At 42.0% G+C, this 23,634-nt stretch overlaps 5 protein-coding genes across 7 annotated transcripts; 2 read left to right on the top strand and 3 right to left on the bottom strand.

Moving 5' to 3' along the window:
- Positions 1-720: 720 nt before the first annotated feature.
- On the top strand, positions 721-1,688 carry urad (ureidoimidazoline (2-oxo-4-hydroxy-4-carboxy-5-) decarboxylase). The gene is made up of 2 exons (XM_004081050.5): positions 721-1,044; positions 1,192-1,688. The coding sequence occupies exons 1-2, from the start codon at positions 870-872 to the stop codon at positions 1,539-1,541; spliced, it is 525 nt and encodes a 174-aa protein (XP_004081098.1). The 5' UTR covers positions 721-869; the 3' UTR covers positions 1,542-1,688.
- Positions 1,598-4,562, bottom strand: pdx1 (pancreatic and duodenal homeobox 1). The gene is made up of 2 exons (XM_004081051.4): positions 4,023-4,562; positions 1,598-2,526 (listed from the first exon to the last, which is right to left on the bottom strand). The coding sequence occupies exons 1-2, from the start codon at positions 4,423-4,425 to the stop codon at positions 2,141-2,143; spliced, it is 789 nt and encodes a 262-aa protein (XP_004081099.1). The 5' UTR covers positions 4,426-4,562; the 3' UTR covers positions 1,598-2,140.
- Positions 4,563-6,140: 1,578 nt separating this feature from the next.
- Positions 6,141-8,840, bottom strand: si:ch211-140b10.6 (uncharacterized LOC101160364). 2 transcript variants are annotated; one of them, XM_011488925.4, is made up of 4 exons: positions 8,749-8,840; positions 8,642-8,687; positions 8,118-8,192; positions 6,141-6,732 (listed from the first exon to the last, which is right to left on the bottom strand). In XM_011488925.4, exons 2-4 carry the CDS (start codon positions 8,665-8,667, stop codon positions 6,393-6,395), a joined length of 441 nt encoding a protein of 146 aa, XP_011487227.1. In that variant the 5' UTR covers positions 8,668-8,687; positions 8,749-8,840; the 3' UTR covers positions 6,141-6,392. The 2 variants fall into 2 exon arrangements, with proteins under 2 accessions (XP_011487227.1, XP_004081100.1); XM_004081052.5 differs by having other exon boundaries at positions 8,642-8,797.
- A 350-nt stretch (positions 8,841-9,190) lies between these two features.
- Positions 9,191-20,154, top strand: lnx2a (ligand of numb-protein X 2a). 2 transcript variants are annotated; one of them, XM_004081053.5, is made up of 11 exons: positions 9,191-9,331; positions 11,481-12,031; positions 15,553-15,788; positions 15,863-16,000; positions 16,119-16,318; positions 16,890-17,303; positions 17,374-17,547; positions 17,758-17,935; positions 18,010-18,235; positions 18,336-18,494; positions 19,403-20,154. In XM_004081053.5, exons 2-11 carry the CDS (start codon positions 11,628-11,630, stop codon positions 19,536-19,538), a joined length of 2,265 nt encoding a protein of 754 aa, XP_004081101.1. In that variant the 5' UTR covers positions 9,191-9,331; positions 11,481-11,627; the 3' UTR covers positions 19,539-20,154. The 2 variants fall into 2 exon arrangements, with proteins under 2 accessions (XP_004081101.1, XP_078794652.1); XM_078938526.1 differs by lacking the exons at positions 9,191-9,331; positions 11,481-12,031 and adding an exon at positions 12,741-12,949.
- Positions 20,155-20,200: 46 nt separating this feature from the next.
- On the bottom strand, positions 20,201-23,618 carry gtf3ab (general transcription factor IIIA, b). Its single transcript, XM_023949892.2, has 8 exons — positions 23,311-23,618; positions 23,056-23,199; positions 22,892-22,980; positions 22,739-22,812; positions 22,578-22,658; positions 22,269-22,501; positions 20,841-20,894; positions 20,201-20,414 (listed from the first exon to the last, which is right to left on the bottom strand). Exons 1-8 carry the CDS (start codon positions 23,422-23,424, stop codon positions 20,286-20,288), a joined length of 918 nt encoding a protein of 305 aa, XP_023805660.1. The 5' UTR covers positions 23,425-23,618; the 3' UTR covers positions 20,201-20,285.
- Between the last annotated feature and the right edge of the window lie 16 nt (positions 23,619-23,634).

Below are 23,634 nucleotides of genomic sequence, written 5' to 3' on the forward strand. Positions count from 1 at the left end.
TTTCAGACAGTTCTGGATCAGTCTTTTTTATGATTGTGGTAATTGATTAGCTAAACATTCGTGTTTGTAAAAAGGAGAAAATGCTAAATTTTTGCAGAAAGGTTTTTGGAGAAGACTAATTAAATCAAACTTTTTATCTTCCAAACATAGAAAAACGATGAAAATAATGATAAAGGTTACACTTGATCATTATCTGACAACTGCATCTGAAATATTAACATGTCAAACTAAAGATAACATTGACAAATCTCCAAGTTAATTAAATAACCCTTGTGCTATATAGGCACTTTGACATTTGGAGTGGGGTCACCTAGACCCCACTAGACAGTGCGCAGAACCTTTTTTCTTCGATGATTTGTGATTTTCACTGGTGTCCATGGATTACATGAAATCCACCTTTATCCACCTTTGTCATGGTAGGGATAACATGTCAATGTAAGGGTGGGGTCATAGGATAGCACAAAGAATAAACCGTGTCTTTCAATATGGCCAAGCATGTACATGTTGGTGTAGGATGTAAACATTTAAAACTCATTTTGCTTAATTGAAAAACAAAAAACCTGTTTCTCGATCACAACTCCCTCTATCAAAGTTTATGTTAAAGCTTCAATGATCTGTGCGCAATTGCGCACGTGGAAAACCCACATTCACGTTTGGGGACCAGGAAGAGCATTTTCACTACGTCATTGTTTTGCTGCTCTCTGGAGATAAATTGCCAAATGACTGACAGCTGATTTTCCATAGAAAATATTAACCAGAGCTGGACACGTGCATGGGGCTTATTTTGTGTGTCCGCCAGTGCGTTTACCTTTGTTGTCCAAAGTTCATCAAACTCGTCTGAGCAACCATTAAAGACTTTACACAAAAATATGGACATAGCCGCTGTAAATGTTCTATCTTATGAAGATTTTGTTGATGTTTTTGGGAACGTGGTGGAAAAATGTCCCCTGATTCCTGCTGCTGTGTGGTCCTGTCGTCCCTTTGTGAGCGTCAAGGCGCTTGAAGCTGCCATTAATGAGTTCATTGATGCTCTCCCAGAATCAGGTAAGACGAAAAAATGCTTTGTGCATATATATATTACATATATATTTTTTCATGTGACTCTCAGACCAAATTTTGCGCACAGTTGCACAGATTATCGTGGGTTTTAAAATAAAACAAACAGAAGTCAATGAGTGATAATGTGTCCAGGTAAAGAGGGGATCCTCAGGTGCCACCCGGATCTTGCTGGAAGGGATCTCAAAAGCGGCACCTTGACCCGAGAATCTCTAGAGGAGCAGGCTGAGGCTGGCATGGACGCGCTGAGCTCCTTGGAAGCCGCGCGCATGGCGCGGCTGAACGAGGAATACAAGAAACGCTTCGGGTTCCCTTTCGTGATTTGCGCGCGGATGAACGAGAAGGCGGCCATCCTGCAGCAGCTGTCCGAGCGCTGCCAGAACGAGCGCATTGTAGAGAGAACGCGCGGCATCGAGGAGGTGAAGAAGATCTGCCGTCTGCGCATCCACACCCTGCTGCTTTCTGACAGAACATTCAAGTTGTGAACTGAAAGAGACGTGCGCGCGCGTGTCCTCTGTACCAAACCCCAACACTGCTGTCAAACTTTGCTGTGTTGCATTCTTTATTTGAAATATATAACTTGTGTTATGTTAAAACTAATATACAGCAATAAACCATTCAAAACTGGTTCACATTTGAGAAATACTTGACTTTTCTCCAAGAGACGTCTTAATTCTAAAACCCTTTTGGAGTAGAGGTGAAACATCTTCAATGTTAAAATATAAACCAACTCCAGTCCCGCTTACATGGAATCAACAGGAGGAATGACAGACATCTGAGAAATAGCTCGCTTATATTTAAAAAAAAATATAAAGATATTTTGTCGTGGCGTGGAAAACTGTGACGCTTTGTTTGCAGAGTAAACCCTGCTGCGCGTAAAGGGCGGTTTGCTGTCTCCAGATGCCCCCTGGTGTCCCAAGTAAATTAAAACATGCGAACTTGATGGAGAGGTGGCTGTTGCTTTAGTCCAGAAATGACAGACTCCAACAGGAACTTTGGTCCAGCAAAAAATCGAAGGCATATGCACTAGGTTGTAACTCGAGAGGTTTGTGGTTCTCTGAAGGTTTCACTATTCAGAAAAGGTCTATGCTGGTTCTCTTGTCACAGACGCCGAGAAAGTGCAACCATGAAGCGGGGAAACTGGGGGTGTGGAAGTGTGAGATCCGTTCGTGGAGGACACTCCACCTGCAGTCTCTCCCTGGTCTCCAGAGGTGATGGAGGAGTCTTGATCCGGATCGCCTCCCCTCGCCCTCCTCCGGTCCTCCTCCTTCTTCCACTTCATGCGCCGGTTCTGAAACCAGATCTTGATGTGACGCTCGGTGAGGCTCAGGGTCAGCGCCAGCTCGACGCGCCGCGGCCTGGAGATGTAGCGGTTGAACAGAAACTCCTTCTCGAGCTCCAGCAGCTGTGCGCGCGTGTACGCAGTCCTGGTGCGCTTGTTCTCCTCGGTTTCCGCCATCACGTATGGCCCTTAAACCACAACAATAGGCTTATTAAAACAACAACAAATGTTTCCAAATTGTTTGGGACACACATGTAATCTCAGTGAAATAAAATAACCTTACAGCATTTCTTTTGAGGTTTTATGCAAAGCACAAACTATTAAACTTCAAAAAATCCTTACACGGTAAAATAGCCATGTTTTACAGTGTAACTGTTTACAGTTTTAACCAAGTTGAGTTGTTTTAACCAAACTCCAAGGTTGAAAGAGGACTAACTTTTTTCTTGGTTACTTTGAAAAAGAAAAAAATAAATAGGGCTGAAATGAAAACCAAAAAAAGTAGTAAGGCTTTGTCCCAAAAAGTAACAGAAAAATATAACCCAACACATGAAAAAAAAACACGTGTTTTTAGAGTGTATGGACAGTAAATGGACATATCCCATAATGCATCTCTTTTTTAGTCATGTTAGAAAATAACCCACTATCGTTTAATGAAATGTACTTTTGAATATTTTTTTCTTTATTCATTTATACCAATGCAAATAATGAAAACATGTTTATTTTCTATATAATTACATTTTTGGAAATTTCAAAATTTAGTTAGTTTTTTCTGATTTCCAGATCAAAAGAAGAGTCTCTTTATCTCTATTACGGGACAGAATGGCGCTGGTCCATATATATATAAATACACACAATAAATCTGACACATATATAATCCTATCAGTCATAAAGCATTCTTTATGTCTTTCCTGTTCAGAATCAATCCACTCACAAAAACTGAACGCACGTGCCCTACAAAGTGGACTCAATCACGGCTCATTTTTCTGTGCGTCACAAAAACGTTTATTTTTCATGCATTCAATATCTAAAAGAAAATTAATATAAATTTGGATGTTATTTGTAATATTTACTAAAGAAATAAGCATAATTTACAATTAATTTTTATTTTGAAATATAACTTTGCAGGCATCTTGTGTTGAGGAATCATCCTATTTATGTCTCATTGCTTTTGATTGCTCATCATTTCCAGAATTTATCTTAGAAAATGAACCAAAAAGTTCTGATTAATCACAGATGACGCAATCAAATGCCTATTGATCATTCAAAATCTTCCAATAAGATATACCCAAAATAATGAATTAATGCACAAATTTCTGTTTTTGGAATGTATAATTATTACAGTTTTACTAATCGAGCTGCTAAAAATGTCCTTTTTACAAATCAATCAAATGTCCCTGACTTGTTGATGTGAGAGAATAATTGCGCCTTGCTTTGCTTGACTTGGAATAAGGTCAAACTTCATTTTCACATGAAAAAAACAACACATTTTCCTAATAAAAGACCTCAGAAAGTGTCTTCCGGGCCTTTGACAGGCTGACAAAAGCCCAGAATTACATTGATGGGCTCCAAATGTGAGGATAACACACAAAAAATTAAAGAACTGACTTGAAAACCACATTTTAAGGGTTTTATTTACCAGATTGCATAAAATCCCCTCTTCTCTGACTTTTAAGGACGTCTTTACCTGCCCACTGTCCCTTCCAGGTGTGTGAGTGAGATTTGGTGGTTTTCATCCAGGGGAAAGGCAGCTGATACGCGCTCTGCTCCACCGTGTCTCCATATCCCAGAGCTTGGAGCGGTGGCTGCTGCAGTTCCTGCTGGTGGTGGAGCTGAGGCACACCTGGATCCTCCCGCATGCTGGGTAAACCGTAAATCGGTGCCGAGTCAGGTAAGCTGGCCTGCTCCAAGGCTCCCAGTGTTGGTGGAGTGTAGACGGAATGGGCCTGCCTGCTCATGTAGAGGCACGGCGGTGGGCTGTACTCATCACACTGCGACCTCTGGTAAGCGCAGGGGTCTTTGAACACCTGAGAGGGGTAGTAATGATCTTCCCGGTTCATGGCTGGAGGACACCCGAAGCTGCGGGGCATTCAGCGCACCTGCGCGTCCGTGTGGACCTTCGGCTCTACCTGCTTGTGGCGCAACTGCGAGGCCCCGTCTGCTGCCTGCAGGTGTGTCGCTCTGTCACCATGTGACTCTGCGGCGCCCAGGCCATTGGTTTCATTATTTGCTCAGGACGGCAGACCAAGGCGCCGAGTTACTAGGATATTCTCCAGCTTGTGGGCTTTTCGTCCCTCGGTAAATTTAACAGGACGACTTTCGGCGCATAAATCAATGCCACTCTGTAAATAACGCTGCGTTTAGCCGCATGGCTCCCACATGCGTGAGTCTCGACTCAAATGTACAGTTTAAACTCTGCTTCGTCATGAAAAGACAAAATGATCATGCGCACCACTTTACATGGCTCTTCATTCATAGTTTTCAATCGATATTTCATTTGGATGTGTCTCCTGTTTGCGCGCTGCGCCTAATAAATCGATGCATATGAGCGCAAACATTGCTTGACCTCTCAGATAAGAGAACGGAGAAACAGTCGTCTTGGAAACTCGATGTCTTCCACTGCATTTATTTTATTTTATTATTTTTGGGGGTCTGTCGTCTGAAAACCTATCCATTACACTTTCAGAAATGCATCATTTAACTCAAATTTGCGCGCCTTGGGGCGGTCACCGCGCGAAGGGCCCTTAGCAACAACGAACAGCCTCTCCCGCTGTACTCTCCATGTTTGCTGGCCATTAGCCTCTGGCGGTCGTGAGTGTCCGCCCCATTAAACAACAGCTCTCCTAGTGTGTCAATTAAGTTGGAGAGCGTGACTGAACTCAATTAAACGACGTGGAGCGCGCATCCCCCAGAGCGCACCTGGAACTTTACGCAACACTTTGAGACGTATACAATTTCTCCTAATCCAAGCGTAGGAAGGCCCTGAGCTTAGCTACAGCTGAACATTATCAACTATTTGCTTTTTGGATCCTCAAAAGCAATGATGGCGCTTTTCATGGTATCCTAATGCAGCACTCAGCAATGCAATAAAGTTCAAGCAAACCAATTCTGCGCTAAAGAGTCGCCTGATATGGCTTAATGGTATTTGATCATTGTTGCAAAGAGGAAGGAAACAGTTAACCAGGACTAGACTCTACTACAGTGGAGATGGACTGCGTGATTTATGAAGCATGACTATGAAATGTTTTTAGAGAACTTATAGACCTTTTTGTGAGCAGAGGGAGAAATGGTCTAACTGGTTGTAATCGAGGCGTTAAAAAAAAAAAGCTTTGAGAACAATAAAACCTGAAAATGACTCAAAAACAAGAGCTATAGTGAAGTTACAACATCACCTTCGGCTAAAGTAGATGTCCAGGAAGATGGAATTCTCATCTTTTCTTTTTATTCATAGCTATAACAGTCGTACTGTGTCTTCACGGGGACTGGGAGTGTAAGGAAACCACTTTTCTCCTTTGAAAAACAAGAGCGGTTCTGATAGCTGCTGTGCACATTTCAAAACATTAGACAGGATATAAAATTTGTTTACTCTTTGGCGACAGCAGCATGGCTTATATAAACACCAGTGGTGGATAACCACAAAAGAATGGTTAATGACATTATAATGGAGCTACAGCCACCTTTACAAAGTGGAACATGATAAAACAAATATTAGCTTTGATATGATTTTTAGATTATATCCTAAAAAGTATATTTGATGTTTCGTTCTGGTGCATAAAGATTCATGTTAGAACTGTAAGAGGATCAATTATTCATGCCTGAAAACACAAAATATTTATTTCCTTTTACTCTCTTCATTCATTCATTCAAAAGCTGTAATACAAATTGTATATTCTGTCACTGTACAATTCGTTGTGATCAGCAGAGGTCCTTCTAGTCTGTCTGGGTCTCTGTGAGGGTGAGAGGGCTCTACAGAACTATTTCAAGTCAGCCATACTCCTCCAGCCAATTAATTTTTCAGTAGAGCATCAAGGCTACCTTTAAAACACAGCAAGTTCATTCATGAAGAACTTCTTTTTCTGTCTCCGTTTGGTCCATCGGCATGCTTCCTGTCTCTGCTGTTGTCCCCGTGTCTGTCAGATTTGTTCTTATCTTTGTCCAGTTCCTTATCTCGGTTTGAACGGGTGTGATGTTTATGGTCTTTGTGGCGTCCATTACTCCTGTGGTCTGTCGGAGGTGTTCTGCTGCGGTCACACCGTCTGTCACGGGACTTGTGGGTCAGGCGGTCTCTTGTTTTGGAGTCTGCGGTTCTCTGCTCATCGTTTCGCCGCTGCAGGCCGGTAGAGCGCAGAGTGTTGAGGAGAAAGCGTTTGTTGGTGCTCTGCAGGGGACATTTCAACCTGACAGAGAAGAAGACAACACAACCACTTAAAAATTCAGAATTAAGGTTTTTTTTTTAATCTAAAGTCTAATGTGAAAAGCGACAGTTATCTGATCAGTATATCTGACAGATGTATAGTCGTTTCCATTAAAGGACAAATTGTCTCCAGAGTACAATTTAAATTATAGGACAACTATTAAGGGCATGACTTTGCTTTAAGTTGGGAGTTAGATGCTCACCTTACTGCTTTTTGTATAATTTCACTTTTTGTTAGGTTCCCACATGAAAATAAAACATTATGGTATTGTGCTGTTTTTCCATGTTTTCTAACACTTAAAAATACTGGGTCATTCTTTAATTTACTACTAAATAGTGTGATAAGAGGTGCAAGTTTTCTGGAAATTACATAAACCAACTTTTTTTTAATATTCTGTAGTTTTTTTGGACCAGACCTAAAAAACAAAATAACATAAACCTCTTCATTAGAAACCCACAAAAAAGAATAAAGTCCTTCTAAATTTGTTTAAGATCTGTTAAACATACACAAATAAATCTTATCATTTCAAGAGACTCAATGAAGGGAGATCCAAAGAGAAACCCATTAACCATCAAACAGATCAAATACACAAAAAGTGAATAGGTCAATAAATAATTTCATGCAAAAGAAATCATTGTGCAACAATATACTTGCAAACATTTGTCGATCTAATTAATACAGATCAGTCAACAAATATTGGTTACCAAGATAAATCTATGATTGTAAATGCGACACAGTGTGAAAAAACTCAAACTGTAATTGTTACACAAAAGACAAGCCTTGCAGACTTCAGAGAACGTTGTCATGTAAATGTTTGGGATAGACAAAAAAATGTGAAAAGTTTAAGTTAGGTAACATTATAATTATGGACAGTCTTTTAAAAAAAAATTTTATTTGCCTTTTGTCCCCTCCTTTCAAGTGACTTTTGTAACTGCATTAAATGACGAGTGAATGACAGCTTCAGAACATTAGCTTTGACCTCTCACATCTGAAATAAATCAAGAAGAAAAAAATAGTTTTGATAAATCAGCGTCAGCCCAGAAAATAAAAATGTCTGAAAGCATATTTTCAATTCCAGGAAAGTTCACAGGGTTATACCGTTTTTTTTAGACATAGAATCACTACAGACACACAATCAATAAATAAATATTAATAATAAATTTAGTCTATATGTGTGTGCTTTTAGATGCCAAGAGAGACAAGTGTCTTTGGGAACCTGACGAATTATCTATAATAGAAAACTAGTTAAACACAAATACAACAATAATAGAAGCCTCCAAAAAAAACAGCTAAACCTATGAAGTAAGATTTTACATGGCGTTTTATGTGGAGGCTGTCAGGGATGACATTTCAGAACCATAACTCACCATCCTGCAGGGCCCATGGTCTCAGCTCTCACCCTGGCTCTGTCTGTCTCCTTGAGGAGTTCCTCTATAGCCCGTCTGGAGGAAAAGACGTAGAAAAATGCGGATAACAACAGAAGACCAAGATGACATAAAAGCTCAAGGGGAGACTAATATAATTATGTGCGAGCGAGGAAGAAAATAGGAGACGCGGAGGAAGTGAATCATAAGTAATTGGGACATCAGCGGTGTCCCCGTTTAACCCGACCAGCTGAGGCATTAGTCTCGCAGGGGGCTCTCTCTGATTCAGCCGATCTTATAGCACGTAGTGAGAACAGCTGTTGATTGCCAAAAGGCAGAGTGTGTTGACTGCTACACAAGATACACTCCGTCCCCTAACCAAAATAACCCCATAGCTACAGAAATGCATTATGCAAACATGCTAGCCTAATCTGGTGGTACCAGACACCATTCCCCCGATGTATTAGTTTAACCGAGCAAACGTAAACAAGTTAATCGATGATAATCTAAAAATAAAAAATACTTACTTTTCCAATTCATTATCTTCAGCCATTATGCCTGACCACCTAAAGACTTTAAAACGCAGAATTATTTCAGGAAATTTCTACAGGCTCATGTTAGGGGATTTATTTACCTCTGCGAGGTCCTTCTTTCGAGGACCTGATTTTATGACCAAAAGATGCCTGATCATTTCATTGTTTTATATTGTTAAACCATAACATTTTTTTTTAAATAAATAATGCATTTTTGTAAAATTCACGCCGTTTTTAGAACCCAAACATTTATTCTAAAGTAATTTAGTTACTAAAATAATAGTTGTAATTGTCACATTGAAAAACAAAAAATATTCCATGCCCTGTATGATCCCGAAGCTTTATCCGTTTATGTTATTACCTCTAACATATCGGAATCATAAACATATTAAAAGATTTTAATTCCCGCTGAATGGACGTTTTTGGGCAGGCGACATTGAAGCCACCTCTACTTTTTTTTTCTTTTTTTTGTGGATTGACAGCGGCAAACTCCGCCCAGTCTCTTTGACGGACAGCAGTGGGCGGGACCAGGCACCAAAGTGACGGGGGCGTTTTCGTGCAGGTTTGCGGAACGGGCCGTCCGTTGCGGCGACTGCGTGACTGAGGTCCCGCAGCTGCTAATTGTCCCGCCACCCCCGCCCCTCTTCGAGGCCCGGGCGCGGCGCAGAGGAGCAGCCTGAAGAGGTAACATCACATCTGCATCCTTTCACTGTAAGCGGCGTCAGTGTGTGTGATGCTGGCTTTTTCTGTTATTACCATTGTCGCCTCTTCTGTCCTCCCTTTTCGCTCCTAGGGGGGGTTGGACTCAGACAGTGAACGGGGGGTTTGAGAGATGGGGGGAGGGCTTATCTAAACATTGATGGTATCAAAAATATATATATATATATATTTTAGTAATTGCTTTGCAGATGGGGCGTTATTAAGGTAAATGCAGAAAATTGACAATAATAATTGAAAATGTAATTTACAGCAGGCTCAGTTTTTGTATTATTACTAATGCATGCAAAAAATAAATATATAATAATGTTCACATCAGTTCTCGTGCTGTCTTTGTGTGTTTAGTATTTGTAGGATGAAAGACATCCAAATGAGGTTTTTGTAAAATATCTGATACCTGGGTGCCTGATACACCTGAGTTTTTAAATGAGTGCCATAGAGTCTTTTGATCTTCTAAAAAGGAAACTCCTGCATGCCGCTGCCTAGTTCTCCCAAGATTAGATAGTAATCTGTGGGAAAATGAGAGCAAGTGCAGGACCGGTATCCTAATATAAAAAGATGAGCAAGTACAGCTTTGAACTCAGACAAGAAGGATTAAGAACGTGTCACACGCATCTGCAAGCCTTCACTTATTAAAAAAAATCAGCCCAGCGTGGCTTTTGTCTAAAATAGATTGTTTTTCAACTGCTTCCTGACTCAAAAATGCATTTACTGTTAAAACCGGAAGGCGTTATTTATTGATGAGGAGATTTCAGGGGCTTCTGCCTAAAAAAAGCCCTTGTGTGTTTCTGTTTGCTCTTGCTTGTGCATGTCTACAAGTCTGTGTGTGATGTGGTGATGTCACAGCTTTGTTACAGAGACAGAGAAGCCTTGTGTCCTCATGTTAAATTCATGTCCAGCTGCAGGATAGGGACAGAAGCAGCCAGTCAGACACAGACAGGAGCACGCACTTGAAGGAGGCAGAAATCTGTGACTACCGGCCTGGTAGCTAAGGAGACAGAGGAGACAGGTTGCATCAGAACTGGATAACTACACAGATGAGATTGAAAAAAAGAAAAACACAAAAAAGGGGGGAAAAAATCAACAAATTGGACTCATATATCATTGTCTGACAAGCTTTCAGCTTCTGCTGTGGAGGAGCACAGAGTCCTGCTGGGAGAAGTGCATCTGTTGTGCACCTCCTCTGCATCCTTTTCTGGCTACACTGTGAATGTCAAACCACACTGAACAGAACAGGATCCAGGTCGTCATGGAGACAGGAGCAGACCCTTGCTGGAACAGAGGCAGGTAGTCACTGTGGCTTGGCTGGCCCGCTGTGGGGAGAGGCACGCCCTCTGCTGTCCGCTAACAGCATCAGTTCCAGAGGGGCGAATGATGCTGATGAAGATCTGAAAGGCGTTGGATGTGAAACTCTGTGGAAACAATAAGCAAACACATTACACCACATTAACTCTGAAGACACGCTCTGCTTGCTGGAGTGCTATTTTTCACAATTTTGCTTTAGGCATGTTCCGTTTCTGTTGCAGAGGAGGGCAGCATCCTCCACACGTGGCCAAAAATATCAAGGGTTTAAAGGTTTCACAGTATTTTTTGGACTATTTAAATTACATTCCTGTCCCAGATTTTATCTCTCTCATTTTTTTTCAAATGTATCTTCTCTTTCTTTATTCCTGCTCTACTTTGTGTTTTTTTTCTGCATCAGGTCCAAATCTTTCTCCCTTGCATCTTATTCTACTTTTTTCTTCTCCCTCTTCTTTCCTGTCTGTGGCTTCTCCTATCCCACTTTCTCTCATCTGTATCCTCTCCCTACATCAATCCCAGATAATTCCCTCTCTGCGGAATTGGAAGATTGGAGTAGGCGAGAGTAAAAGAGAGATTATACTGTCAGATTAGCAGACAGGAGCAGCAATACATAATCTCAGCACAGTCACTGACATCCACATGGCACAGCCACAGTACTATAAACACACATTGCTGCCATCGGTGTCATGCAAACCCATGGGCACACGTGCATGAAGCATTTGCCAAATGATTGCGTGCACGACCACAGAAGACACTTGTTTTGATTTTTCTGAAACATCTGTTAAACTATTGCACTGTGCCCTCTGACCTCCAGGGAGATGCGTTATCAGCCACTGGGGGGCTTTGTCCTCTGCAACCTGTTCAGCCCGTGAAGCTTATGGGATAGAGAAGTGCGTAACCCTTGCCCTCCACACAACTGGAGTCATTTGTGCCAAAATCTGAGCTGTGCTGAAGGAGAAAAATGGGCAGCCCAGGCTGCGAGGTGGACGTCACACGGCCAACGGAGCCAACTCCCGAGACTCTTTGTCCAGAGTGTGGTCAGATCCACCGAACCTGGGAAAACCATCTCTACAACTACCGGCTGGAGGTGGACGACGACCTGGTGTGCCACATCTGCCTGCAACCGCTGGTGCAGCCTCTGGACACGCCGTGCGGGCACACCTTCTGCGCCCGCTGCCTGCGCAGCTTCCTCCAGGAGAGGGACTTCTGCCCTCTTGACAGGACGCGGCTGCAGCTGCAGGCGTGCCGCAGATCCAGCATCCTGGTGCACAAGCTGCTAGACAAGCTCTCCGTTTCCTGCCCTTTGAGTCCTGTCTGCTCGCTCAGCATGCCCCGCTGTGACCTGGAGGCACATCTCAAACACAGGTAAAAAAAAAAAAAAAAGTATGCGCACAGAGAACAGATCTGTAAATAAGTTAACACCATACATGCTAGGGCTTAATCTCCCTTGCCAATCCTATTTTGATCTATTTCAAAAGCATTCCTGGTGGTCGTGTAATTATGATTATGCTGTTATTAGCCAAAATCAAAACCTGTGTCGTTTTCTAGGACCTAATTTCTGCAGAGTGGCAGTAGTTCATCAAAAATTTGCCTCTGAGTTGTGGACGGGACCGTTGGTGCGGACTAAGCCTGCCCCTACTTCCCATCATCCATCTGTTTACACGTTCTCTAGTCGTCTATTAGCGGATGCACTAGGATGGAGTGGCGTGCTGTAGTAGCCTCTGCATGACACCTGTACAAGCTTTTTCCAACTGCCTTTTTGCTTCTGCTCCTGATTTATAACAATTTGAATAAAGAAACACTCAGAAATGCAATTTTAGTCTTATTTCTTTTATATAAGTCTTGCAGTCAGAAAAATCCAGCAAAAACACCAAAAATTAATTTAATCAGTGTGTCTTTAACGACTGTACTTGCTTTAAAGAGTTTCTGCAGCTTTACATCTGATGCCATAAACATCTGCAAACCAGTTAATTCATTTTGTGCATAAATCCCAAATTTATTTAGAAATAAATACACTTATACACTGTTGTTCATCTTTGACGGCCCCCCCTCACTTGTTCACACGTTCTGGCTTTTGGCCCATTTGGACCAGGTGCTGTGAGACCATAGGGGATTATTAAACTGTGGGTCATGTGACCGGATTAAAGGCTCCCTGCTGCAGTCATGAGTTGGCTGACCAGGAGCTTCATGTTCTCATTCCACCATCATGCTGGGCAACTTCAACACCAGAGATCTTTTCAACCACTTCTTCTGTGAGACAGCCAAGGGCAACCCTGGCTTGTGGTGAGTGAGGTTGGGTGTGTAGATGTTAGCAGGATCGGCTTCTTCTTTGTTAAGTTCCCTGCTCTCCGGCGTGTGTGTACATTAAGCGTGCCATGAGAAGCAGAGGTCAACCTGTGGGTAGAAGTTGTGTAAATCCTGCAGCTGAGTTTAAATCAGAGCAAACTTCAGGCACAGGATGTTTGTTTTTATTTTTACAATCAATGGTACAGAACTGGGACCAGGTTTCAGGTGGAGTCTGTTGCTTTGACCATCTGTGTTTTGTCGGCTTTTCAGCGTACCACCTAACTCCTCACTTAAGAGGGGGATGATTCCTTTAATAAGCTTAGCTTGCTATCCATGCTGATATCATTCGATGCTTCTCTTTTAGGGCTTTTTCTTTGATCTGTTTGCATTAAAAGTCTTGGGGGGGGGAAGCTGCACTGCTTTTGCTCTATAAATGTGATTAGCTCTAATTAGGAAACTGGCACATGAAAGTGAGAAAAAAAGTATTAAATAATTCACCAACAAGTAAAATAATAAGGTTTAGCAAAGGTTGCATAGTTCGTCGTGTGTTGAGAAGACAAGGACATGACGTAGGATAGATCAACTACAGTCACGGCAAGGACTAAGATGATGCTCTTTGGAAAAGATTAAAAACCTTGAGACCGCCTGGGTTCTCCACCCCTGCAGGTTTAAGGCACCACCAGGAGCCAGGCGTCTGCTGTCCCTGTGTGACATTGTCAGTCCACAATGTTAATACCAAAGATTAAAGACTGAGTTTTAGATTAAAAAACGGACGTTCTACGATAAGGTCAATGCGGACCTCCTTGTTATTGCTCGTGTTGCACGGATAATGATTGTTTTTTGCCCATTTTTGCCTAATTCTGTCTATTTTCAATTCATGTTGTTGATATGCTTTTATTTTGGCAAGTAGAGCCCTCCTCCTTCAGGTTGGGTGCAACACGTTTCTTATGTCTGCATACCTCCTCCGTCCACATTCTCGTCTGTGCTCTGCTGAGTCACTGCCAGTTTTCCCACAGTTCTGCATTTGACAGAAGTGCTACTTGGACTGTTCTCCTGTCTGAATCAAAGACCTAATCTGAAAAGCTCTCCACCTGGCACCCCATCTGTATCAATATTTAAAAAAAAGATCACCACAGGATAACGCTGTCAGCTTCCTAAATAATTGTGGAGAGGTTGTCAATAAGACGAACTCAGCATGCAGGCTTCTGGATTCTGTTGCCAAAACGGCCACTGTTTTCTCATCAGGTTAAATAGAGCTGCTCTGCTTCATCCCAGTGAAGAGGTTGGTGGTTCAAATTTTGCCATTTGGATTATAATAGGTTGGAAAATTAAACTATGAAAGTGTCGTCTCTGTTTGGCCTTATTGATGAAGCAGATGGATCTACTGGTTACTGAGGTGAAAATTGTGGTCCAGACACACCGTTGTTTGTTTTTTAGTGGGGTTTGTCATCTGTCTGCTGCTTTTTCATAAAAGGTCTGCCTGAAAAGATGCCTTAGAATTTTCCCAACAACACACATTGCTTAATATTAACTAAATATAATCTCACAAAACGTTTTTGATCGTATTTTTTATGAAACCATGCCAACACAGTGTTAGAACATCACAGTGCTGTTTTCTTTTGTGACTGTTTTAAAACATTGTTAAAGAAACTCTAGCTTATTAAACTGCATTAAATTGATCTTTTTGGAGATCTTTTTACAACATTTACATCAGCCTACGCTCTGGATTAATGCAGGATCTTAATTTCAGTTTTGTCAGTTGTTCCACAAGAAGACCCGATTAAAGTTGAACACAGTGTTACCTGTAGAATGGGAGTCTAACAGCTAACAAGAATAATTCAACTTGAAATGTTTTCAGGATCAGGGAATGATGGATGGATCCCGAGAAAGTTAATAGTTTTTGGATTGATATAATATAATAAGATAATATTTAATTAAAAAACATTTTTGTTGCCCTTTTTTAGAAAATTCTGTCAATAATAATCTGTTAAATTATAACACTTTAGTCACGATTTTAAACACAATTAGGACATTTTTATTTTATAAAGTTTTTATTATGATATCTGTGAAGACTTGTTCTTCCAGGATGTTCTCATCATAGAAAAAGGTCTTAAAAAGGGGTCAGTGAAAGTCTAGATTACTCTGTTAAAATCTTTATATAATTTACAATGTATATGGAGTTGTCCGATTAAAAGTTTTCACTCTGGCATTTTTTATGACAGGATTTTCTCTGTACATGTAATAGTCACCTATAGAGCAGATTTTTTTTTAACTCTCTTGAAAATGTAGTTCCTAAATTGGCAGGAAATCAAAAAATCTAAAATCTTTAGCAAAAGGTGTAAATGTTGTATTACAGGATAGTACATGCTCTAGTTTTGTGGATTTTACTCTAAAGATGCTGTGACAACATTTAAAAAGACAAAGATTGCAGATTTATTACAGATACAATATTATTATAGGATATACTTTTTTAATGTTTATGTAATAAAGTGTAATAAAGTAAACTGGCTGATAGGATTGTATCACATAAAACTCACTGAATCTGATTTTCTTTATGTGTCAGATGGACTAACAAACTGACGCCTGTTGCTTGGTGAAAGGTGTCCGGGGACTCAGAGTCAACAGACGAGCGTGGACGAGCCGCGATGTGAGAGTGTGGACGAACAAGCAATGGTGACCAGCCCCCCCAGGTCGCCCCGTTCTCCACAGACAGAGCTGAGGGATCCCACTCCGTCTCCACACTCCGGACATGGCACCACCTGTGGCAACGGGTCTGTGTGGACAGACGACGCTGGCCTCGATAACCCCGCCTTCGAAGAAAGCACAGAGGAAGACAGTGAGTCTGCTTGTTCAACAGTGATCTGGGTGGTTCATAAAGTCTGGCAACCATGTCCTCATCTGTGCCTCTAGGTGTGTTGGGGTTGGACTGTGTCATCCCCCGGGTGAAGCGACCCCTCAGTAACCCTTGCATCCACCTTCTTCGCTCCGTAAGCTCCACCTCCTCAGGCTGGGACTGCCCTGAGTCTCCACCTTTGTCAGCAGAGGAAGGTATGCGTAAAAGTTTGAATTTTACACAAAGAGCAATAATAGCATTCTGGGAACAGTATCCTCAGTGGAACTTCTATTCCTAGAAGCTGCTGTGTAATTTCACTGTCTTGTGTATTAGGCTGTGTGAAGCTGCCCTCCCTCCCTGAAGGAGAGATAACCACCATCGAAGTCCACCGGGCCAATCCGTACGTTGAGCTTGGAATCAGCGTCGTCGGTGGAAATGAGACGCCTCTCATCAATGTTGTGATCCAGGAGGTGTACAGGGATGGAGTCATCGCACGAGATGGGAGGCTTCTGGCGGGAGATCAGATACTACAGGTGAGTTTTCCGGGGGGTTTATTTTATTTTTTCAATTCTGTCGTTTCATTTTAACACAGACTAAAGTTCTCTCCATCTGTGAAACTCAAATGTCTTCTACAAGAAGAAATATTTCAGTTTTGAAAGTGTTTTCTTCTGAATTATCGTTTGCATTCCCAGTGGGATTTAAGTCGGGTGAAGAACTGAAGCAACTAGAAAATCCAGCCTGAGCTTGGATTTTCACAGGTGCTTCTGAACTACCAGCTGATCTCCATTTAAATCAGCTCAAGCAACCTGTCCCATTAGCTAAAAACAGCAAGACGAGCTAATGAACTTTGAAGATGTTTATTTATTTAATTATTTTGGTTGTCAAGTAAACAAGAGGTCATTGGTTGGGATTTTAATTTTTCTGAATTATTAAAATATTGGAAATATTTGTTGTTTTTTTTTCCTGATCAACTCAACAAACTCAATTGACTCATCTTGAGACAAAGGAAAGACTAAATTTTGAACTCATTAGATTCCATGACTTTAAATGATCGTCATGCTTCAGCTTTGACTTCCTGACATGAGATTGTTTCTTACTCTGAAGGTGAACAACGTGGACATCAGCAACGTGCCGCACAGTTTTGCTCGCTCCACCTTGTCTCGGCCCTGCACCACCCTCCAGCTGACTGTGCTAAGGGAGCGCCGTTGTGCCTCTCGGGCACCTCCCTCCTCTTCCTCGTCCACCCCAGCTGTGCCTCACCCCCCGTGCTCCACTCCTGACGGCACGCCGTCCAGCCCCACCAAACTGAGAATTACGCTACACAAGCGGGACTCAACAGAGCAGCTCGGCATCAAGCTGGTGCGCCGAACAGATGAGTCAGGGGTGTTTGTGTTGGATCTCTTGGAAGGAGGCCTGGCAGCTAAGGATGGCAGACTGCGGAGTAATGACCGCCTTTTGGCAGTCAATGACCAGGACCTGCGCCACGGCACCCCCGAGCAGGCTGCTCAGATCATACAGGTGACCAAGCATCCCGGATTATCCAGAATGACACTTCAAATTCGCCACTAAAGCATGGACTCTTTTCCAGGCCAGCGGAGAACGAGTCTACCTCCTGATTGGCCGACCCAGCAAACCAACTCCTCCCCCGCCGCCAAAATCAAGCTCTACTAGAGACCTTTATTGCCTTGAACACTTCCTGCCTAACCACAGCTCCACCCCGAGCCCTGTGCCCATCCACTTGTCCCGCACCAGCACCCACAGAGTGAGGAGATGCCTCTTTGCTCAGCTGTCCTTCATATGCCTGCGTTTGCTGTAGTTTCTATGCACGGAAAGATGGCTGCAGATGTAGCAACATCCATTTATATTATTCATTTGAAGATTTTTGATCGCTCTATCCATTTTCTGTTCAAAGCAATAGATACTTTTCCTTCTGTTTTGAGGCTGAGCCTGTGTTTGTTATGATTGACCCCAGGACCTGTCCCAATGTGTGAGCTGTAAGGAGAAACACATCACTGTGAAAAAGGAGCCCCACGAGTCTTTGGGCATGACCGTGGCTGGAGGCCGGGGCAGCAAGAGCGGGGAGCTGCCGATCTTTGTGACAAGTGTTCAACCACACGGCTGCTTGTCAAGGGATGGGCGGATAAAAAGAGGTGAGCCCTCCTCTTTTAAACTCAGACAAACATCTCGGCAGAAACGTGCCCATGCCCTCACTGCACTTCCTTAGGAGACGTCCTGCTGAGCATCAACAGTCAAGACCTGACATACTTGAGCCACAGCGAGGCCGTGGGGACGTTGAAGGCCAGTGCAGCCTCGCCCTCTGTCCAGTTGCGGGTGCTGGAGGTCATCATGGAGGAGGAGCACAATCACGACGAGCTGCTGCCTCACACTCACGACAGCGACTTTGATGCCAACTGGTCTCCCTCGTGGGTCATGTGGCTGGGCCTGCCAAGGTGAGCACATGGAAACCAGTCCAGTTCTGCTCACACATGGCGTCCCATGCAGCGTGTGTTTTGTACTGTGACAGTTACTCATTCCGCTCTCTTGTTGCAGTTATTTGCACAGCAGCCATGAGATTGTGCTGCGGAGAAGTCACCCTGGAAGCTGGGGCTTCAGCATTGTCGGGGGGTACGAGGAAAGTCATGGCAACCAGCCTTTTTTTATCAAAACCATCGTCCTTGGCACTCCAGCGTACTATGATGGACGTCTCAAGTAATGCATTGATATTTTATTGACTCTTTTTGGACTTTGTTTCCAAAAGCACAATTTTGAATTTGTGTTTTTTTTTTTTAATTGTTCATTCAAAAGAAATGGATTTTCAGTACAAAAAAACCTGTCTGGTTAAAGCCCCACTACAATCATCTTTTGATATTTTCTAAAAGTTTTCCTAAAGGTCTTGATTATAGTTACTGGTATGCCGTTTTTGGACCAAATTTTAAAAAAACTTTCGTTTTCTAGGACAGTTTCTGCAGAGCAGCAGTAGTTCATTAGAAATTCACCTCTGAGTTGTTGGCGTGAAGTAAGCCCGCCCCCTTACCTTCATCGATCCGTTCACGGGCTCTCCTACTAGCTCACACCCCAACCAAACAATACCAGTGCTACCAAAATGGCGAGCAATATTGGAGTTATCCAGCCGTGCAGTTTTGAGCCAGATGCAGCTTAGACGAGAAAAGCGAAGACGACCATGGATCTAGTCATCTACAAACAGTAGACAACTAGGTATTCAAAAGTATTTTTGGGTCTGCTCCTGATTCACAATGATTTGAGTAAAGAAATATTCAGAAATGTTAATATTCTTTTTATTTATTTATGCCACAAGAGCATGTTAAAAACACTTTCTATTGGAGTGGGTCTTTAACAATTTTAAGACAAGCAAATTTACTTACAATTGTCCTGGAGTTTTAAAAGCTTACTGGAAAAGTTTATGCTCTTCATGGTTTGAAAGGTTCTGTCTTGTAGCTGTCTAATCTTTAATTCATCTAAAATAAGTAATGTAATTTCATATATATGCATATAACAGTAAATCAAATCTTTAGGAGTTGAACCCTTAAGCTGTAGTTCCAAAGATTGCATGTCAGGTTGCGTTTGTGGTCACTAAAGTCGATGCTCACTCGTTTCAGATGTGGCGACATGATTGTGGCGGTTAACGGCCTATCGACAGCAGGAATGAGCCATTCGGCGCTGGTGCCCATGCTGAAGGAGCAGCGCAGCCGAGTGGCGCTAACAGTGGTCTCCTGGCCTGGCAGCCTTGTATAACCGAGACAGAAATCAGCCAGCCAGCAGTGCGCTCCACTAACTCGACCCCAAAAGGCTCTATATTGGGAATGACCTTGGCCAAAGTGGTATACGATTCTGTGCATCCCTACATCCCAGGCTTAGTTCAGGACCAAAAGCATTCTTAGCTGTTTTATTCCCTAGTAGGGGCCAAGCTTGCACTGAACCGGTGGGAGCTGATCGAGATTGTGCCATGTAACTCGACAGACTGCTCGCCACACACACTGCTGTGTTCATATGGTCATGTCGTCTTCACACCTGCTGGGATAACGGCACTGCGACCAATGACAGGCAATCTGTGCCGCGTTCACCTCAGGCAGTAGAGGAACCTGGGACCATGTTCAGGTGGAGGCGTCGCAGGTGGAAACATTTTAAACAGGCATCCTTCTGTTTGATGTGTCCACGCATTTGAATCAAGATGTCCCATCATTAGAGCTGCATCCGTCTGAATGAGCCTTAGGCCTTATTAGAAACCTGCCACATCCTGGGAGGGGCTTACCTGCCCTCGTCACCATGGCAACCAGCTGTCTCATCAGCTGGAGTTTTATACATATGAATGTGCATTTCGTTTGTTTAATAAAATGGTCCTTTCAAGGAATATCCGTCTGCTCATTTAATTGGACAGCACAGATTGAGGCAGCATGGCTAGTTTGACGCTTTAATGAAGCTTTTCACACTTAACAAAAACAAAATGATTGTTTCAATGGATATCCAAGATATGGTGCAGCTTCAAGACACATCCTCTAAAGTTGCAGTGTGCAGACTTGCAGCTAGCTTGTTGGTTTCCTCTTGACTGGCTGCAGCCTCAGGTGGGATCTGTTGCCTCATCTGTTTTGGAGAATTAGTAGAATCCGGTCTCTGCAAAGGGAGTAAAAACAAGAATGTTAGAGACCCCTTCGATCATCTTTTGAACAATTTCAAAAGCGTTCCCAGTAGTCTTAATGATTATGGCATTTTTTTTAGCCCAAATTGAATCTGTCGTTTTCTAGAATAAAAGTTAATTAGACATTCGCCTCAGTTGTGGTGCGGAGCAACCACGCCCCTCCTCCCCTCCCCATTGCTAAGAGCTTGGAACAGGGAGCCCGGGGCCCGCTCAGCTTTTTTTCTACGTCACAAATAAGCTCAACTGCATTTTTTTTTCTGCTCTGATTTGCAACAAGAAATACTGCTTAATTTTGTCCATCAGCAAGATGCCACAAGAATATACTAAAAACACAATTCATCGGAGGGGGTCTGCAAGCAGTAGCTTCCTCTAGTGCGAGCAGATTTACACCGCAACTTTACCTTCAGTTTCTTCTTTGCAGGGTCGTGTACCGCTCCATGTCTCCGCAGGCTCTCCTGTGGACAGTTACCGTTATCAGCATTTCATAGACTCACGCTTCCTTTAGAGAAGCCGATTTGACTTTACGTTTAGATATTTCATAGAAGCATAGAAGGGCAGTTTCTTCTTGCAGGGCATAGAAGAAACTTAATACAATTCTAGCAGCTAATCAGAAATGAAAACAGATTTGAGTGAAACCATTTCATAAATTTAATTCAAAACTATAAATCTACCTTGCATCATGCTTGCAAAAGTCTCATTTTAACCTTAATTTGGCTACAGCTTGCAAAAGTTGATCTCATAGTGGACATTTCATACTCCGGCATTTGTTAAAACTATTAGGGGCCATTGTGATGCACTTTAATCACTCCAGTGACTGACTAAATGTCAACTATTGCATATTGTCTTATAGGACAAAATTACAGCAGCTTGGAAATTTCAGGGCATTGTTGGAAAAGTATTGCCTAGGAAAAACATTTGATCTCGGGAAAAATAAAAATTACCTGGCAATTTCTGAAGCCCTATTGCAGCAGAGCATTCATGCATCTAGGAATGGGGTCTGCTACCTGAGGCTCCAGAGCTGCATGTGGCTCTCTTACCCCCAACGTTGTAGCCATTTGGTTTGAATTTTTTTTTTTTTAATAAAAAAGGTAAAAGTAACAAAGTAGTGAAGCAAAAAGTAGATTAAAACTCAAACTTTATTCAACTCATTCACAAACACCAGCTCCACAAGGCTCCTGATCATGGTACCCAAAAATCAACACGTTCATTGAGTGTTGCAGCCATAATTGTAATTGAGCTCCATGCACTACAGAAAATCCCTTTGAGTAAACAACCAGAATTTATATTTTAAAAGGCACACTGGATTAGATGGCAGGTTTTTAATTCTGACACAAATTCAAAGATTTTAAATATGGCTTCAGATTTAAAAATACAATAAACAAAATCACTTGGATTTCATTTTATTTAATAAGATGTACAAATTTCTTGTGAAATGCACAACAAAGAAACTAAAATTTTTTACTGCTTGCTGCATTAAGATGGTCCTATGTGGTACAGGGTGTCTTATATCTTATATTATAAGTCATGTGACCCTCTGCCAAAAGTTATAAACCATTTTATATATTTTTTAAAAGGCAATTTTTTCTTGCATTTGTTTTATTCATTCCACACAAAAAACTAAGCAGTTTATATTTATCATAATGGTAACAAAACCTACAAAGGAGCATCTTATTCTTCTGGTGAAACACTACAACCTTCAACCTAAATGGCTTTTTAGGGGTTGAAGGTTGCAGACTCCATATCAAGGAGCTAGAGATCAAGTAAGCTGTGATACCACTAAATGAGAAGTCCCTTGGGGAATTTCCAAACTTTGGTGTTATTAAACTCACCTTCATGGCAAAGCTCTTTCCACAGCCAGCATGAGCACAGATGAAAGGCTTTTTCCCCTCATGCTCTCCCAGAACATGACTTTCCAAGTTGAAGCGCCGCATGAACTTCCTGTCACAACCTTCTCTGGGGCATGAAAGAAGCTTCTTCTCCCCGGAGTGGACACGCAGCTCGTGTAGATGCAGGAACCATTTGTTGCTGAAAAGCTTTTGGCATGCTCCACATTGCACCTTAACTGAGAAAAGCACATATTAAAGTCCATTTATGTTTTAGCTTATTTGTTCAGAAGTGCACAACAAAGTCATTTCTACCTTCATGTTCTTTTTTGTGCTTCTGAAGTTCGGTCCATGTTTTAGCCTGAAAGGGACACACTTCATTGTTGCAGGAATAACCTGAAGTGAAGAGTAGATTTGTGTTTAGATTTTTTTTTAAATTAAAAATACAAACATGCACATTTGGGTTGTTGACCAACCTTGATGCACTCTCTCATGGTGCCTCCGTTTTCCATTGCTGAGAAATTCTTTGGCACATCCAGGAAACCTACAACTATTAAAAAGAAGTAAATATATGCCCAAAAATATAATAAAGAATTTGTGATCCAACTTTTTTCGCATTAGTTACTCACGGAAAGGGTAACAGAGGTTGATGCTCACACATGTGAGTTTTCAGCTGGTTTCTTTTGTGGAACTCCTTTCCACAGCCCTCATGGTCACACTGGAAAAAAGTCAATATTACAAAAAAAAAAAAAACATTTTGCACGGCAAATATGCAGAAAAGTGATTACTATACATTAAAGTGTTTTTTCTGGAGCTCTTGGGTGTTGGATACATGGTTCTTCATGATGGGCTTCTCATCACTATGACTTAACTCATGCCTGGTGAGCTGATGTTGAGTACAGAATCTCTCGTCACAGTTTCCACAGGAAAAGGGTTTCTGAGATTTAAAAAAGAAAAAAAAGTTAATGTAACTGTTCATCTGAGCATCAATATGCTTGAATATTTTTTTGTGTTCATTTTTGAACTGCAGTACTTCTGAGCCACTCACCAATCCTGTGTGTTTGCACATATGAGCCTCCAGCTTCCATGATTCACCAAATGTAGATTTGCAATCAGAAAAAGAGCAGGAATAGGTTTTTTGACTTTGCAACTTTTCTCCCATATTTAATAAGCTGTCAGGTGAAATTTTACAGACACAGCCCAAAAAAATATCATTAAGCAGCAGGACACTTAAAATCCCACAATCAGGCCCCCACCTGGGTCTAATTTAAATCAGTGGAACATACCATGTCTGGAAAAAAGGGGACTTCTTGTTTTTAAGAGAAGGCAATTTGATGTGGGAAATTAGGGATACAAGTTTCATACAAACCAT

Source organism: Oryzias latipes, chromosome 20, assembly GCF_053564925.1.
Source record: "Oryzias latipes strain Hd-rR chromosome 20, Olatipes_Hd-rR_3.1".
NCBI classification, from domain to species: domain Eukaryota; kingdom Metazoa; phylum Chordata; class Actinopteri; order Beloniformes; family Adrianichthyidae; genus Oryzias; species Oryzias latipes.

What these genes read in the sequence shown, in the direction of transcription:
- urad (XM_004081050.5), top strand. Translation starts at nt 870, where the DNA reads ATGGACATAGCCGCTGTAAATGTTCTATCTTATGAAGATTTTGTTGAT. An exon ending in TGATGCTCTCCCAGAATCAG is followed by an intron (nt 1,045 to 1,191) that starts GTAAGACGAAAA and finishes TAATGTGTCCAG; the next exon opens with GTAAAGAGGGGATCCTCAGG.
- pdx1 (XM_004081051.4), bottom strand. Translation starts at nt 4,425, where the DNA reads ATGCCCCGCAGCTTCGGGTGTCCTCCAGCCATGAACCGGGAAGATCAT. An exon ending in CTGGAAGGGACAGTGGGCAG is followed by an intron (nt 2,527 to 4,022) that starts GTAAAGACGTCC and finishes TTGTGGTTTAAG; the next exon opens with GGCCATACGTGATGGCGGAA.
- si:ch211-140b10.6 (XM_011488925.4), bottom strand. Translation starts at nt 8,667, where the DNA reads ATGGCTGAAGATAATGAATTGGAAAA. An exon ending in GAAGATAATGAATTGGAAAA is followed by an intron (nt 8,193 to 8,641) that starts GTAAGTATTTTT and finishes CTTTTCCTCCAG; the next exon opens with ACGGGCTATAGAGGAACTCC. An exon ending in ACCATGGGCCCTGCAGGATG is followed by an intron (nt 6,733 to 8,117) that starts GTGAGTTATGGT and finishes CTTCTCTGTCAG; the next exon opens with GTTGAAATGTCCCCTGCAGA.
- lnx2a (XM_004081053.5), top strand. Translation starts at nt 11,628, where the DNA reads ATGGGCAGCCCAGGCTGCGAGGTGGACGTCACACGGCCAACGGAGCCA. An exon ending in AGAAAGCACAGAGGAAGACA is followed by an intron (nt 15,789 to 15,862) that starts GTGAGTCTGCTT and finishes CTGTGCCTCTAG; the next exon opens with GTGTGTTGGGGTTGGACTGT. An exon ending in CGGGAGATCAGATACTACAG is followed by an intron (nt 16,319 to 16,889) that starts GTGAGTTTTCCG and finishes CTTACTCTGAAG; the next exon opens with GTGAACAACGTGGACATCAG.
- gtf3ab (XM_023949892.2), bottom strand. Translation starts at nt 23,424, where the DNA reads ATGGGAGAAAAGTTGCAAAGTCAAAAAACCTATTCCTGCTCTTTTTCT. An exon ending in CAACCTCTGTTACCCTTTCC is followed by an intron (nt 22,813 to 22,891) that starts GTGAGTAACTAA and finishes TCTTTTTAATAG; the next exon opens with TTGTAGGTTTCCTGGATGTG. An exon ending in CTGCAAAGAAGAAACTGAAG is followed by an intron (nt 20,415 to 20,840) that starts GTAAAGTTGCGG and finishes CTCCCTTTGCAG; the next exon opens with AGACCGGATTCTACTAATTC.